The sequence below is a fragment of the Nicrophorus vespilloides genome, unplaced genomic scaffold (genome assembly GCF_001412225.1).
Source record: "Nicrophorus vespilloides isolate i.1.1-1 unplaced genomic scaffold, Nicve_v1.0, whole genome shotgun sequence".
Lineage (NCBI taxonomy): Eukaryota > Metazoa > Arthropoda > Insecta > Coleoptera > Silphidae > Nicrophorus > Nicrophorus vespilloides.
Window position 1 is genome coordinate 244941 of NW_017099933.1, and position 16781 is coordinate 261721.

Consider the following 16781-nt stretch of genomic DNA (forward strand, 5'->3'; position numbering starts at 1 on the left):
AAGTCTGAGAACGAACTGGTGAGAAACATCAAGAAAGTCGTTCTTAAGCAAGGTATCTTAAGACATTAACCTTTTCCATGGAATGTTTACATTATTTTATAATAAAAAATAAAATACTTTTATTTACGTTTTAACTTTTATATACTTATTATCGTATGTAAAGTATACAATAATAAGTTTATTATTGATAATTATCTTAAATATAATTATCAGAGTAATTATAATAATTTATAAACGTTGGACTCTTTATATGTCGATGATCCTAAATCAGACAATCATAATAGAGAAAATATTTGTTTGTAAATTACATAATTAAATATTGCAATTTTAACAAAAACTGAATGAAATAGAATGTATTTGAATTGTTATAAAGGCCTATATTTTTACAAAGCCCTATTAATCGTAGATCTTTCTGTCCTTAAAGATTAATTTATGTAAATTAAACAGTTTATTATTTAGTCAGTCTTAATTATATATTTATAATAATCACTTGACGATACTTCTTTGATGTACATAAAATATTGTAGAAAAAACATATGTATGTATTGACATTTGAGGTATCGGATATTATAAAATGTGTTTATTTTTTTAAATTAAATTAATATTATTTTATAATAATTTCTCATTGTATATATGGTTGCATATAATTAATATTTAATATTCTAAATTGAATTTATACTTAAGTTAAAAATCTAATATAATCTTACATTTGATAATGAAGATTTGTTATTGCGGATTTTGTACTGCAATTTCAAGCAAAATATTGCCAGAATTTTTACTAAAAGATAATTAGAAATTAAGTTTTCCGAATGGTTTAATCAATAAGTTTCGAATATGAAAATATTAAAAAATTATTAAATATAGAAGATGATGGGTTTTCACTGAAGAATTAAATAAAAACTCTGTTAGTAACGAATAGAGAGAAAATAATGACAAAATTAAAGAAGTGTTAACAACCAACAAATGAAAAGGGATACTGATTAAAATGTACACTTTATATATAAGTTTAATGTTTATTTAAGAAAAAATCTTTATTCCAAATAGAATTCATATTTTTTACCTATGAAAATGAAGTAATTTTGAAGATCGCACCATATTCATTAATCGAAGTTTGCTTGTAATTCTATTACAAATAATTTTATAATATATTTCTACTTCAACTTACAGTTTTTTAATTATTGCGTCATTGTATTTTGTCACGATCAAAAATAAACAAAATTATTTTACAATTTTATCAGGTGAAATAAAGAATAAATCGTTTTATATATGCAGCGTTTATGTACAACACATTCACTATTTATCGTTAAAATATTTTCTGATAAGAATATATAAATATTTATAATTCGAAAAGCTTAAAACCTTGAAAAAAGCAAACATATTAATAAGTAATAAATTTAAATTGGACTTATTTAGTACTCAGCAGTGCATTAATTGTTAACGTTAACTATGCCGCTAAGAAACAATTGGGGCAGAGATATGTATGTAACCATATAATAAAAACTAATTAATTGAATGTTTTAATAGTCATTCTCATTTAATATCATTATTTTTACAATACTCTTTATAAACGCTGTTAACAATAGGAAGTTGTTGCCCAGTGGCACCATTCCATAACGATTGTATATAATATTTATGTATTCTTTGCTTAAATCTAAATTGAATATCCAAGGACTTGAAGCGCTTTAATCTTCTCGTTGTCACGCCGTTATCCAGAAGGTTGACCACCAGCGGGTTCGTATGCAAATCAAGCCTATTCGTGTATTTTTTTGGAGAAATCTTTGGCAATCTCTTCCACTGTTTTTATTCCAAAGGCCTGTACGATTCTTCTAATACATTTAGATTGGAATACTTGGATTTTTTAAATATTAGTAGAGCTTGCTATTCCCCATATTTGGATACCATATGTCCAAAATGGTTTTAATATGACTTTGTAGACTAACAACTTGTTATCCAACAACTAATACATCTTTCTAAATTTGATTTCTTGAAGATGCTGGAACTACTTTGTTGATGAGTGTAACTGGTGTTAAAGTTAAAGGACAGGTGTTTCGTTTTAAGGTAAATGTAACATGCACCGATTTTCCATTTCCTGAACCATATCTCAGATTAATATATTCTTGAAGGTGTCAATATGAAATTACGGAACTTTCGTCTGATGCCATATGATTGCTGTGTCGAAAAATTTAATCTTATTTTGTTTGATATAATTATATTATGTGATTGTACATTAGTTAAAGGCTTAATTACTTTCAATACTAAAATATTTATTTTATACTTAAAATAAATCAAAGGACTCTTTTGAAATTACATTATATGTAGATTTGAAGATTTCTGTTGAAGATTTTTAGTGGACAATGACAATTACCGCATGATAAGCATCAACTTGCAGATGTATGCTGGTGAATAGATTTCAGATAGAAGTGTGCTTGTGTGGAAAGGAGGCCACAAATTGTTTACAAATAATAATATTATTAAATAGAGTGGTCTCCGCTCCTCATTGTTACGTGCAGATCTAATCTGGGCCAGTTTCAAGTGGTGGACAGTTGCGAGTTTCATGTAAAAAGGGGAGAAGAACATCTCTGTTTACCTGATGCATGTTATCAACCACTTAGATCATCATTCTATAACACAATACCACTGATAATTATTAGTCGAACGTTATACAAGAAAACTGCAAGTTTACACATAATTAATCTATTTATATAATTATATAACAGTACTGATTCTAAAATTAAAAAAAAACATGTCTTTTTAAAACAAATCATTATTTTATAACTTAAATTTATTATGATGTTTTCATATAAAATTATAGTACAATTATTTTATTAATTGTTGTACAAAAGTATTTGCTTATATAGAATATTTTATGGTATATATCATTTTGTAATTATTGAAATATAAGATCATCATTATATTTGTATTACTGCAATTAAACAAAAAATGTTATTATGTGAATAAAATCGTTTTTTTACAAAAAAAATAGTTAATTGCATTCATATACATATACATAATAATTTTATACATAATTTTATATTTATTATGATTCTATTTATACATATATTCGATTTAATTTAATCCAAATTTTGGAAAATAACAATGTTTAAATAAAAATATAAATATTTTAGGCCAACAATTTACAAATATATACGTCATAACCAGTGAATATTAAGTTACAATAATTTACACTTTTATTGGATCGCAATGTAAACATAGAGTGTTTATAGTGGGATTTCACTCCTATAAGTTTGTACACACGTAGTAATCATTCCAGAAGCATGTTTAACGATCGTTTTGCCAATAAACGTTTTTATAAGCTACCTAAAAATAATGTGCACATGTTTTTTTTAATATTTCACCATGCATTTTTTTTGTTTTCATTATTTAGTATTTAGTTTTAAGTTCTTTAATTATTAACAAAAATGTAATATTTATATTTTTACTATGAAATACAGCATCAACTCGCCAATCTCCAGGACTGTTTTGATCCGGACAAATCAATACAAAAAAGAAACGCAGAAATGGACTGTATAAAGAGAAAATAATAAGATGAAAACATTTTTTTTGTGTACTATTTGTTTTTTTTTTAATTTTGCTTAACAATTTTTTTTTGAAAACTTTAATTCCGGATTAATCAAAGTTGCACTGTTTTCTGTACATAACTTCTGATGTATGTATATGTATATTGTGTTGAACAATAGTTGTATACAAATATACCTGAAGTGTACCAATGTTTCCGTTTGTTCTCTTATATTTTCACCCCTTTTATATGCAAACAAAAAAATAAATCGCCACGAGCGATTCTGTAATCCTTTTTTTCTAAAGGGCGCCACCATGTGAATAACAGTCTGTATTTACCCAATCTCATCTATTATTTAAAATCTTTTCATCTAATGTTACATTTCTTTCACTCGAAAGATTATCTTCTTAAAGATTAATTCTAAAATAAAATTTGTCATTCTTATTATTACATTCATTTTCAGTAAATTTATTATAATGAACATTGGATATCCAATTCTCCTTTACATATTAATTTAACAAATTTTAAAAGAATTGCATGTTTTATATGTCCATATAAGAATTGGTCTGTTATTTGTAATTATATATAAGAGTTTGTTTATAATGGTTTAAAAAGCGGTTTATATATATATTTTACTTAAATTCTTATAATGGTTTCGGTTTTCTTACAATTATTTTTTCAAATAGTTTTTAATATTTGACATAGATAAAGCAATACATTCATAGTCATGGTAATTGAGAACTTTAAAACCGCACAAAAAGAGACTTGTAGCACATTTAAAGTTATTTTTTATTTTCTTCAATTGAAATTTTCAAACCGGACTATGAAAAAATTCCTGTAATTGTAGACGTAGTTCCACAAAATCAATACAAATACCAAAAATCAAAGTTATTAATAGCAACAAGAACGTGTAATTGAAACTATATAATTAATAAGTTAACTCAATGAATAAAAAACTCGCAACTAAAAAATACATTAATAATTTAAATTAATGTATAATTTATGTTTCAGATTTTATAGTGTTTCATACATTATAAAGGACCTATAATTATATGAATGTATTATACTATACTATAGATGGATAAAATAATATTGAATTATTTATTATTAAATTTAAATTTTCAGTTAGAGTAAACCAAATAAAATTTATACTTTCATCAAGAATCAAGCACATTATAATATTTGCTTATTTGCATAGTCCGAATCCTGTTTGAAACCAGACTAATCGAGGACTTTAAAACCGCGCATAAGAGAATTGACTATAATCAATAAATAATGTATACAAAATAATTTTGTTTATTTTACAATATTGAAATTATTGCTGTATAATTTTGAGTATATAAATCATTATTCTATTATAGTTTTAATATTTGATAATTAACTTTGTACAAATAATTAAGTTAAATCATTGAATTTGTAATAGCAAAAAATAAGCAATTTCTATATAACTGCGTGTAATCAGATTTTCCAGAATACAAATATCCAAGCACGTTATATTATTTGCTTATTTGCAATAAAAACTTTCAGTAAAAAACCTAAGCATAGTCCGGGTCTGCTTGAAACGTATACTATATAGTATATTTCCAATACAAACTTTCAATAAAAAAACTAAGCAATACCTCGCATAGTCCTGTTTGAAACCGGAGTAATCGAGGACTTTAAAAACGCACTAAAGAGTATACAGCCAATTCTCAATAAATATTGTATACAAAATAATTTTGTGTATTTTATTATTTTGAAATTGCTGTATAATTTGATAATTAAGATTGTTCAAATAATGAAGTTAAATCATTCAATTTTTAATAGGAAAAATATAAGCAATTTACATATAATTGCGTGTAATCTGATTTGCCAGAATGCAAATATCCTCCTAAATATGGTATTTGGGGTGGTGTTGAATGGCATTACGCAGATTCATTTAATATTTATGTAACAATTTGGATTACGACCATTTTCCGTTTGGGGGATGAAAGCGGCAGCGAAGTGCACAAACAATAATAATGTTTGATGGTTTCTATGCACCGCAAACGGAATCCGATTTGTTGGTTTCGCATGGACTTACGTAACAGACACCCCTGTGAAATGGAGCCGCATCATTTGTTGGCAAATTACGTACGCTTATTCGGATTTTCTGCGTACAAGAAGAGAACAAGCATTCGACAAAGAAAGGAGAAACACACAAACGGTCATGTAAACACACCACAGATCCCTCGATAAATAGGAGCTCGTGCCGCCTTTATCTTCGTTCGTGTTTCACCTTTTTCGAATAATTACCTGGAACAATCATCGTGTTCATCGATAATTGATCTCAGATTGTAACTGCATAATAAATATACAATCCTTATGATATTAACATGCTTTTTTCATCTGCTACCATTTTATACTAATATATTTATCAATATATCTATCTATATACCTGTTTATCTTAATTAAATATATGACTGTCATATGTTTAATCAAATGTACTTTTTAAATCGGTTCTGACATTTCTTGTAAGTATTATTCACCAGACTAAGATCAGTCTTATTCATTTATACGGAAAATTAAGTTCAGTCTGGTGGGTTCTCTATAGTTCGATTTTAAATTTTCAAAAAAAATTAAAGAAAAATACACAAAAATATGTTTTTATACATAAATACTGGATTTTTTTCCCTTTATACAGCTCTATTTGTGCGGTTTATTTATATTTCATTTAATTCCTCGATTAATCTGATTTCAAACAGATATTGCTATATCACTTCTATTCTTAATATCTAAATAAGAGATCGGAAAAACATGTAGTCAATAACCCTTTACAATGGTTGTTAATAACTAAAATCATCTACATATATTTGTTATCAAGCAATCATGTTAATAGAAATTCAAATAGTTTTCTTCTTTCATAGAAATATATTATAACTTCTTATAATGTATGTACAGTGGAACCTCGCTTAACGAACAAAATGAATTTTAACAAAAATGACGAACGACATTACGCATGAGACGATGAGAAGAGAAGTCCCAGATTGTGCGCCTGCTACATCATTTTTAATACTTGACATATTAATACATATTATGTGTATTTTTTTACTATGTTTCACTATACGAGAAAAATCCGGAAGTTTTGGAACGGATTAAACTTGTTAAGCAAGGTTCCACTGTACCACTGTAAATTTAATAATTATTAATTTTACTAATATCACAACTAACATGTAAATTACAGAACTTAAACTGTTGTTTTTAAGTAACTTTAGGTTATTATTTTTACACTTAAATTATGATATTATTTTGTCTAGGAAATAATTGAATTAATGATCTTTAAAAAAAATCTGTATAGTAATTAAATATAATATTTGCAACATTTTTACCCGTAATATATGTATATCTACATATATTAGTTAATATTTGTCTAATATGCATATAAAGAAGAAATCTAATAATACAGCAAGTATGGATAATTGCTAAGAAAGACTAAACCGTACTAATTGAAAACTTTAAATCCGCATAGAAATGGACTTATATAAAAATATAATATTGTTATATTGTCGGACATAATTTTATTATATAATTATACTATAAAAATGACAATCAGGAATTCATAAAATGAAATAGTTAATTTTCTAGGAGTGGGGATAAATAGTAACAGTGTATCAAAAAAAAACCGGTACTTCGTAAATGGTAAACTGATACGTGAAAACGATGTAACCACCCGTGGTGTTTGGGGAGAATTGCGTGTGGGTCTCGGTTTCAATGTTGATGCGTTGCGTAACTGATACCACCCTGCGAAGAAGGGCGCATCAACGTTTTGTAACCAACCACTCGCATCAAGGAGCACATGCAAACAGATCCGATCGGAAACCACTTTTTAATCGAATTTGAATAACGAGCGTTCCCTAATCGAAAGGTCCATCTTCGTGGAAGTGAAGCCACTCCTCTTCCCTCTCTGTTCCCATTCTTGTTGTTCCTTTTTTTTACGAGTTGCAAGAGAGGAGAGAAAAGAACCTGTAAGGGTTTCGGGATTAGGGCGCAATGTGTTCGCTGCGTTTATTATGGTGGTAAGCGGCTCAGGATGAGAGTGCATGGAATAATTGGCCCGTAACACGGTACTAAATGGTGGTGGAAGGACTGGATGCTCAATAGCCGCTCATGCCCATCCTAATCTGTTTTGACATCTCCATTTTTGCCGCATGCACACAGGATAATGCGAAAACACGAAACCACTTTATTAATTCCAACGTACCACAAAACGGACAGCTCCTGTTTATTTTATTAAACGGAGCAGCCACAGAATTCGGCCCGAACACCCGGACTTTTCCCAGGAATATTCATTTTAATGTATGTTCTCCTATTTACTCATTTTTGTTTTGTTCTCTAGTTTCAACCATTGAATGTAATATTAACAACACTATTCGATATCAACTCTATTATTATACATTAATAAATAATATTTAAAGAAATTTATAAAAATCCAATAATTTATTGAGATAAACAAAAAAAATATTAAAGAAACAACAAATTGTTTATATCTAGTTGACAAAATAAATTACCATCAATGAAACAAAATGATGTCAAATAAAAATAATCAAATATTTATGTCACGGTTACAACGTAAATTGCAAACATAAACTCAGTTTACTTTAAAATATTTTACAGTATTATTAGTTTTTATTGGACTTTACGTCCAAAGTTTCCTCGTTTCTCTATTATAATGGAAAAGCAATCTATCAATTGCAATACTATTTTGTATTTTATAATTTTAATGTATATGTTACAATAATTATAATTTACTGATTACTATTTATTACTCACTTACACACAAAAATCAAACTTCTGGCCCTAAATGTTTATTATTTCTAAATCCTTTAATATTGCAATTTAGAAAACAAATAATAAAATTCCAACTCACAAATTTATAAAATTTGAAACTTAATCGAGTTATAGTTTATATACAAAAAATGTAACATATTACATTACATTTTTTACATTGGTATTTAAGGTTTGGTATTTAAGTTTTGATGTTGTTTGCTCTAAAGTCTACAAATGTGTTACCTATAATTTATAAACTAGATATAAGTCACTTTCAATGACAATAATATCCAATATAATTTGTTACCATTAATATCCAAATATCTTAAAAATGCAATTAAATTAATGTAGAGTTTGTAACATAAGATCTAAAAAATAATTAATATTCGAATAACATCAAAATATAGATACTTAAATGTTTGTTAATTAATTGTATATCCAATTGGAAATATTCATTTTTATTTATAATTTTGTGATTGTTGCAAAAAATGTTATTAATTAGTTTTATTATAATTGTAGAATTATCTTTAATAATTTTATAAACAACAAAAGTATAATTGATTTATGAAAAGACATATTATTTACATGTTTATTATGTTACGAATACTGCTAATAGTAAAATTTAATAGGACTTCCTTTTTATAATTAAAATAAATACTGTATGTGTAATTCTTGAAAATGTATTACAAATATAAATTGGCACGGGCATTGATACGGAATTGTAAAAAGTTATGTTAATCTTTTCATGGTTGTAGGTTTTAACTAAATTAAGTTGAAAAGCCACGGAAGCAGAAGGGTTATGCGAGCGACTGCAACCAAGCTTGTAAAGTCAATCTCCCAGTATTTTGAGAAAAGTTTACGCTTCAACCCTTTTCCGTCGCGCCAAATCAACCCCAAAACTGCATCACGGCCATTCACTATCATCATCCCCTCAACACCAGAAAAAAAATAATTGAAACATAATCTATCCATCCCAAATAACCATCCCCTCTAAAGCAAACTCCTCCCAGCAGTTACAGATCTGAATCTCCAAAATGGGCAGGCAATTCTCTTGTACTCTTATTGGTCCGACCATGTATTGTATTCATGGTTAATTACACATACTCGATGGGTATCTTAATCCCTAAAATGGTGGGGAATCCCTGCTTATATGAAGTGCTGAACCTTGTGGATGCACGTGAAAATACATTCGGCACTTGTAGTAAAAACACGAAATGACGTCCTCCGGTGTTCGCAACGACGATGAGGATAGATGCCCAATGGAGCAGCAAACTCCGAGAAAAGTTAGTGATTTCAGTATAGATCACATCTTGCATAAAGCAGGAACGAGTTCACAGGAGTACGGAACGTTCGATTGCGGAAAACCGACGGTATTACAACCGTTTCCATGGTTACAGTGCACCAGGTATTGCCCACCAAAAGTTCCAAGTAAGTTAATTAATTTATGTAATAATGGTAAAATAATTAGTTCAAAAAGCAATTACGTTACTTCTAACAAAAAAAAGTAAATTAAAAAACAATTTTTATTGTCATTATATATATCATAATTAACTTTATTTAAATACTTTAAAGGAAAACGCGAAGGTGGTCCTCAAAAGAGGCAACTGGGACGACATCCTCGGATACCGTTCACCACTCACCAATTGTCTTTACTGGAAGAGCGTTTCCGCCAAAGTCCTTATTTGAGCAGCGAAGAAGTTACCAGATTATCGACGATCCTCAAATTAGCTGATATTAGGGTAAGTCGTTCAATAAAAGTCTATATAATCTTAATTAAATTCATGATTTTATAGGTGAAAATTTGGTTTCAAAATAGACGAGCTCGCGAACGAAGGGAGAGGCAGCAAATGGACAATCGAAAGCCAAACGAAGCCACCAAAGTTAAGCAAGAAAACAATTACAATTTTGATTACTACAACAGTCCATCAAAGTAAGGAAAACCGATAAGAAAACGATTGTGATATTGTAAATAGTATATATAATTAAAGAGCATAGTGTAATAAACATAAAATTACTATATTTTTGGAATTCAATGCGATTTCATTCAATACCATGTCTTAAACCTATGACAGACTTGTGTCCACTTCTCCAGTTCGGCCCTGTTCCTTTTAACAACTTCGTAATGTGTCGTTGGAATGTAAGTCTTCTCTACATCCCTTAAAGCTATTATATCCTGGGCACTATCCCAAATTCCTTAAGAAACACAATTAAAATTAGCTACCATCAAAACTATAATTGTAACACTTTAAACCTTGATTTAAACCTGCGATGAAAGCTGCTCCCATTGCGGACATTTCGCTGCATCGAGGTTTTTCCACTGGTAATCTGCTCATATCCGCTAAAAGTTGACAAACAAACTCGTTGTTTGAAACTCCCCCATCGACACTTAAATAGAAATTTAAAAATAATGGTAATTAAGTTGTTTCGCAATTGCTTACTAAATAGTTTCAATCTCATTTTTTATCTCCTTCTTCATCAGTTCGTACTGTAAAACTATTCTAAACACGATGCTTTCCAAAATAGCCCTGAGCATGTGAGCTTTTTTGGTTGTAGGTTTGATACCCAAAAATCCGGATGCAGTTTTATCGTCGCAAAATGGATATCCAAGACCACTGAACGCAGGCACAAAGTATACTCCATCATTAGAATCGACACTCATCACCAAAGGGGCTATTTCTTTGGCGTCTTTAACTAACCCTGATTTCAAAAATGTAAGTAATTAATGTAAAATTTATAAAAATTGATTTTTTAAACCATTTGTTAATGCCCATTGGATCAGTGAACCTGTGTCATTACAAGAACCTTCGGCCGTGTAATAAATTTTGTCCTTCAAAATTCGTGCAATTAAAGGATACAGGCCGTTGCAGCTACCATGAGGGACGTTCGTTTGAATGTCGAGGAATGATCCTGTACCAAGTGTCACTTTAAGGATTTCGTTGGTGAAACAGCAAGAGCCAAACATTGAAGCTTGTTGATCTGCAATCTGAAAACTTATTGATGCTTTTTGCTGCAGAGCTGAGGTTTACAGATGTAATTACCACACATTTTATGGGTATTGAAGCTCCGAAAATATGTTCAGACGTAGATCCAATATCGTAATCATTGTTAACGATTGGAGGTAGAATGTTTTTAGGAAGTTTGAGGATTGTATGAGCCCAGGAAGACCAGTCCAAGACGAAGGGATCGAAGAATCCTGTAGCGCTGGCGTTCGTATAATCCGTGGCGTACGTCCGACCAGAAGTGAATTTGTACAGTAACCACGTATCCAACGTACCGAACATCACGTTGTTAATGACCGTTTGTCCTCGAAGTTCCGGTATATCTTCATACATCCACATCAATCTTAAGGTAGTCTATTAATACTACGATTAACATATTTAACAGTCCATTGATAACAATCCTACCTGGGTACTATTCAACATCAGGTTACTTCCAGCTAGCCACCTTTTGTTTCTGGTGAGCAAGTACAGCATATACGCACTTGATCTTAAACTCTAACAAAATCATTAGCTTTTAGCGAGTTTCCGAAAAAGCGTAGATAATACCTTCATAGCAATGGAATTATTCCACTCTTTTACCAACGACAGCGACCTCATATCTTTCCAGGTGATGAAATTGTGGAAATGTTTTCCGGTGTCTTTGCGCCACGTGATGAATGTTCCGCGTTGCGTGGAGATCCCAATGCACGACACATCCGCTGCTGATAAGCTAGCACCTACCACAATTCGTGTCCTCTCAGTATGTACCTTACATTTTGTTTCTTACAACCATTCTCCTTTGAACTTACTGCTTATTGCCTCTTTGATTACGTCCATCACATCCTCCCAAAGTACGTCCGGGTCGATTTCAACGAAACCCGGTTGCGGATAAACGAGCTTCATCTGAACAATAAACGTTAATATTTCCAAGAAACCAATTAAATTTTTTAATTAATAATTAAAAATGTGAAATAATAATACAAATTTGATATATAGCAATAGCTCACATATCGTGACTTTGATCAGTCCGGGTTAAAAATTTCAAAACAAAATTAATTTAAATTGAGCAAAGTAAATTCTAAAAAATAGTACAAAAAAAATATTAGTTTTTATTTCAAAGAGACAAAACGGTTTTTTGTCCGGAGTATTGGCGGAACAGATTACCTGCAGTATGCGAGATATATAATAATAAAAAAAATGTCAATAAGATTTATCAATTTTGTAGGTAATCAATAATCAAACATTTATAAATACACATACAAAATGATTAAGAAATGGATAAAGAAATATTGTTTAAATAATAATATTAAAAATTGGTAAATACCCCTGTGGAAGCGCTCCCAACAATTTCCGCTTTGGAATTAACAATAAGACATCTCAAGGTCGTCGTTCCAACATCCAAAGTAGCCACGTACTTCTCTCCATTCCGTTCAAACATATTTGGAAACCTGAAAATTATTAATACAAATATATTACCTAAACTTCGTGATGTTATATACTAATGCTATCTAATATCGCGCGTTTCGTCACAATCCCTTAACGTAATCTAAATTTACGTTGATATCTAATAATCATAACATCCACAGTAGGCTAATAGCAAAAGTACCTGCTGATTTATTTATATATAATATTATTTGTTTCGCGTTACTCGATTCGAAAAATGATTATTATTATTACAAAGGTCGTCATTCACTATATCTCTGTCTCGTTTAGTCTACTAAACATAATTCGCTTCGACAGAAATATGAAAATAATCTTATCGGCAGTGCATCGATTCTATATCAATCAGATTATATAAATCATAAAACACTGACATCAGATAGCCGTGCAATATACAAATGATTAAGGCTCATTAAGAAAGTTGAAACTAAGTAATTAGCAGTGACCTTTAACATTGATCAAATTAAATACGATTACATTTGCAATTTTAATGTATCTCTAATTACACGTGTCGCAAACAGCAGTAGAAGATCAAGTTTGAATACTAATTACAAAAATGTATACATAAATGAAGTTCAAATGTGCATTTAATACAAAATATTCAAATTTCATTATTCAAACTAATTTAATTAAATCGCATTTATAGAAATTTTATTATATTACAGCCGGTATTATTTGCTATATACTAAGGTCGATACCCAGATTGGTCTGACGTATTTAATTATTTATATATATATATATAATTGTTTTTTAGAATTTTTATTTATATTTGGTTTATTTTATTTTGTATTCGAATGTAATCTCTTATTATTAGTATGATTTGTTATTTGAAACTAATTTCTTAATCTTTAAATTAAATAAATTACATTCGTTCGTAGTATACACTTTTGATGGATTATATTAAATCCAGTATTTTCTATTAATTGACACTTTTTTTGTATTTTATTTTTTTTACTTACTTAATATTTGTTTATTTATTTAGGGAAGTTGTTTTCGTATATGTTAAACAATTACACTATTAAACTCAATTTTGTGTATACTGTGCTATAACTTCTGACAGACTGTGCACGACCCCACGCACACCACACGACTGCTCATATCGTACTGAGTAACAACTACACTGATTAAACTAAGTTGACCTTTAAACTATCAGTGTAACACCAGACAAAATTGACCTGCTATGTCCTTGATAATTAGATATTTACATTTCTAACGTATTATAAAGTGAAAGTAAAAAGCGTTTTACTGTTATTCCACTCGCTTTCATTCAGTGTCGTTATATGAATACAGAAATAAAATTGAGTACGGAAATAGACAGTTCTCAATTATCAAAATTTACTTCAAAATGTTACGTAATTATCAGTTAAATAAAAAGTTATTTTTGTTTATCAACAGTGCGATTCTCGTATCTCGATCTGATTTGAGACATTTTATAAAATTTCAATCTTTGGACTGTTTTGACCATTTATTTAGCAACTTATTTTTATGTCCATGTTTATTAAATTAGAAATACATTATATAATAAAAAAAGTTTTTAATGGTTTTTCTTACACAATTAATTGCGTTTTTAATTCAGTAAATAATAACAATAGCTATTGTATTGTAATTATAGTTCAATTTTTATAAAGGCATATATCAATTATTTGTGAACATTCAGTAATTGAAAAGATAGATTAAATACTTAAAGATAAATGCAGTTATTTCAGTCGTTGTATTGTTAAGATGTTGATGTTTTCAATAGTTTCCAATATGTTTATTATCTATAATATTTATTTAGTAATTGTCGAAAAGTTCTAAGATAAGTTCTACTGCTTATTGTTTCTTATTATTAATTTATCTAAAATCAAACATTTTCTAGAATGAGTTATAGTTCTCAAATATTTAACATAAGTTAATAAAGAAATTATGTTGTAATTAAATAAAAAATTTAAAAAGAAGATATGTTTTTCAAGTTAACAGAACTATATATTTGTTACTAACATAATATACATAAAAAAAACTATGGTTTATTTTATATTTATTATATAAAACAATAAATTACATCTTCTAAATGTTAACATTTCTGATAAGACGTAATAATAACAGATGAACTAAACTGAAATACAACTAGATTTTAAATCCAAATTACTTTGAAGATTTCAATGTTTAAATAAATGAAGGATTTTTTATTGTCATTAACGTCAGGTATAATTTTAAGTCAAAATAAGATAACGTTGATAACAAAAATAAGGTAAGATTCGTCTCATCAGATTTAGTTATCTAATTGCCGCATTTCCAATTATGTTCCTCGTCCGATGTTTCGTCTGTGAAAGCATCCATCTCTGTTGGATGCCACCACAGCATCCGCGCGACGTTTATTTATACTGCTTAGGTGGACGCGCGGCGTCGCGACGCGCTCTTGGCCCAGTCGTTGTCGGGCCGCGCTTCTGCTCTCCACCATCTTGCCAGTCTTTCCTCCTCTTCTATTTCCGCTTGCAGCCTACCGAAGGACCGAACAACATAGTCCACAGTTGACAAAAAGAGTGCCAAACTAAAATCCAGGATGGATCCTGAGGCCTTCCTCGATGTCGCCAATCAAGTGGTGAAACTGAAAATGTTCCCCTATTTCGACATAGCCCACTGCGTGCTGTGCGCCCTCCACGTCAGGGAAGATCTCGGAGCCGGTACGAAAACTATGAATAAATCCTCTTGCGTCTATTTATAAACCGGTGCGCACACCGAAATTTGCTTCAATACTGCTTATCAAAACGATATAATTCATCAGCAACGCCTTAGGTTTAATATGATGCAGCAGCAAGTGATCGTGTATAAGAATTGGAAAGACGCGAGATCTCGGAATGTCGTTTGCCAAATACATTCAGGAATTACAGTTATTTCTGTCGTGGACCCATTATCTTCCGCGTTTTCCAAATTTAGGAATTCAAACTCATAAACTATTATTAAAACCCGAAAACTGTGCAAATGTTTATGTGTTTACTACAACTACATTATAATAAATGATAATAAATACAGTTTAACGTCCTATAACTGCTTTTTGCAGGTGCTCAACAATTTTCCAGGAAACATCCCATGGCCTGTTGGTTATCCTACATGTTGGTCGTGTTCGCTGGTGGCATGGTAGCAAACGGTTTACTTGCTGAACCAATCTTAGCTCCTCTCAAAAACACTCCTCAATTAATAGTTGCAACCTTAGTATGGTAACATTTGTTACTCTTCATTCTCAATTAAACAAGAAAAACATTGATGTATTTTTTCTAGGTATGTGATATTCTACACACCTCTAGACATCGGTTATAAAATAGGTAAATTCCTGCCAGTCAAGGTTGTCTGCTCAGCGATGAAAGAAATCTACAGATGCAAGAAAGTGTACGATGGTGTCACACACGCTGCGAAGCTGTATCCAAACGCATACCTCATTATGATCATTATTGGTACATTGAAAGGCAACGGAGCCGGCTTCACACGACTCATTGAGCGTCTTATCAGAGGAGTTTGGACACCAACAGCCATGGAATTCATGCAACCCAGTTTGTAAGACATCCCCTTATTATACTCACCTATAACAAAATTTTATCAACGATGTTTTTTTTCAGCTACACAAAATCCTGCCTGGTCGCTTCAATCATCTTCATTTTGGACAAGAAGACTGAACTGATTTCAGCACCACACGCCCTCGTCTACTTCGGCATCGTGATCTTCTTTGTTTACTTCAAATTGTCTTCCATTCTGTTGGGAATACACGATCCATTCGTACCTTTCGAAAATCTCCTGTGCGCTCTCTTCTTTGGTGGCATTTGGGATTCCATGGCCAAAATCTTTGGACGTGGCCAGATTAAAGAAGGAGAATCAAAAGACGCTAAAAAAACTAATTGAATAGGTAAGTGTAATCTCAAAAATAAAACAATTATAAATTGCAAATTATTTTCAGGAAATTAAGCGAAATACCTCCAAAAGTGCGGATTGGATGGTTATTTCGGAATTGACACACATGAAAGGGATTCTTCACTTTTTATATGAACCAAAAATATTTTATTTTAAGACAATAAACATAAATAGAGTTT

At 30.1% G+C, this 16781-nt stretch overlaps 3 protein-coding genes across 3 annotated transcripts; 2 read left to right on the top strand and 1 right to left on the bottom strand.

The window, feature by feature from the left end:
- The first annotated feature begins 4 nt into the window (after positions 1–4).
- LOC108566137 (homeobox protein MSX-2-like) lies at positions 5–10287 on the top strand. Its single transcript, XM_017925875.1, has 4 exons — positions 5–52; positions 9058–9730; positions 9875–10041; positions 10096–10287. The coding sequence occupies exons 2-4, from the start codon at positions 9517–9519 to the stop codon at positions 10234–10236; spliced, it is 522 nt and encodes a 173-aa protein (XP_017781364.1). The 5' UTR covers positions 5–52; positions 9058–9516; the 3' UTR covers positions 10237–10287.
- LOC108566134 (putative glycerol kinase 5) lies at positions 10266–13835 on the bottom strand. Its single transcript, XM_017925871.1, has 10 exons — positions 13680–13835; positions 12605–12728; positions 12090–12183; positions 11848–12017; positions 11707–11796; positions 11341–11655; positions 11057–11285; positions 10741–10999; positions 10554–10687; positions 10266–10495 (listed from the first exon to the last, which is right to left on the bottom strand). Exons 2-10 carry the CDS (start codon positions 12716–12718, stop codon positions 10347–10349), a joined length of 1554 nt encoding a protein of 517 aa, XP_017781360.1. The 5' UTR covers positions 12719–12728; positions 13680–13835; the 3' UTR covers positions 10266–10346.
- A 1262-nt stretch (positions 13836–15097) lies between these two features.
- On the top strand, positions 15098–16710 carry LOC108566116 (trimeric intracellular cation channel type B-A). Its single transcript, XM_017925839.1, has 5 exons — positions 15098–15383; positions 15761–15917; positions 15979–16251; positions 16314–16597; positions 16649–16710. Exons 1-4 carry the CDS (start codon positions 15263–15265, stop codon positions 16591–16593), a joined length of 831 nt encoding a protein of 276 aa, XP_017781328.1. The 5' UTR covers positions 15098–15262; the 3' UTR covers positions 16594–16597; positions 16649–16710.
- Positions 16711–16781: the final 71 nt, after the last annotated feature.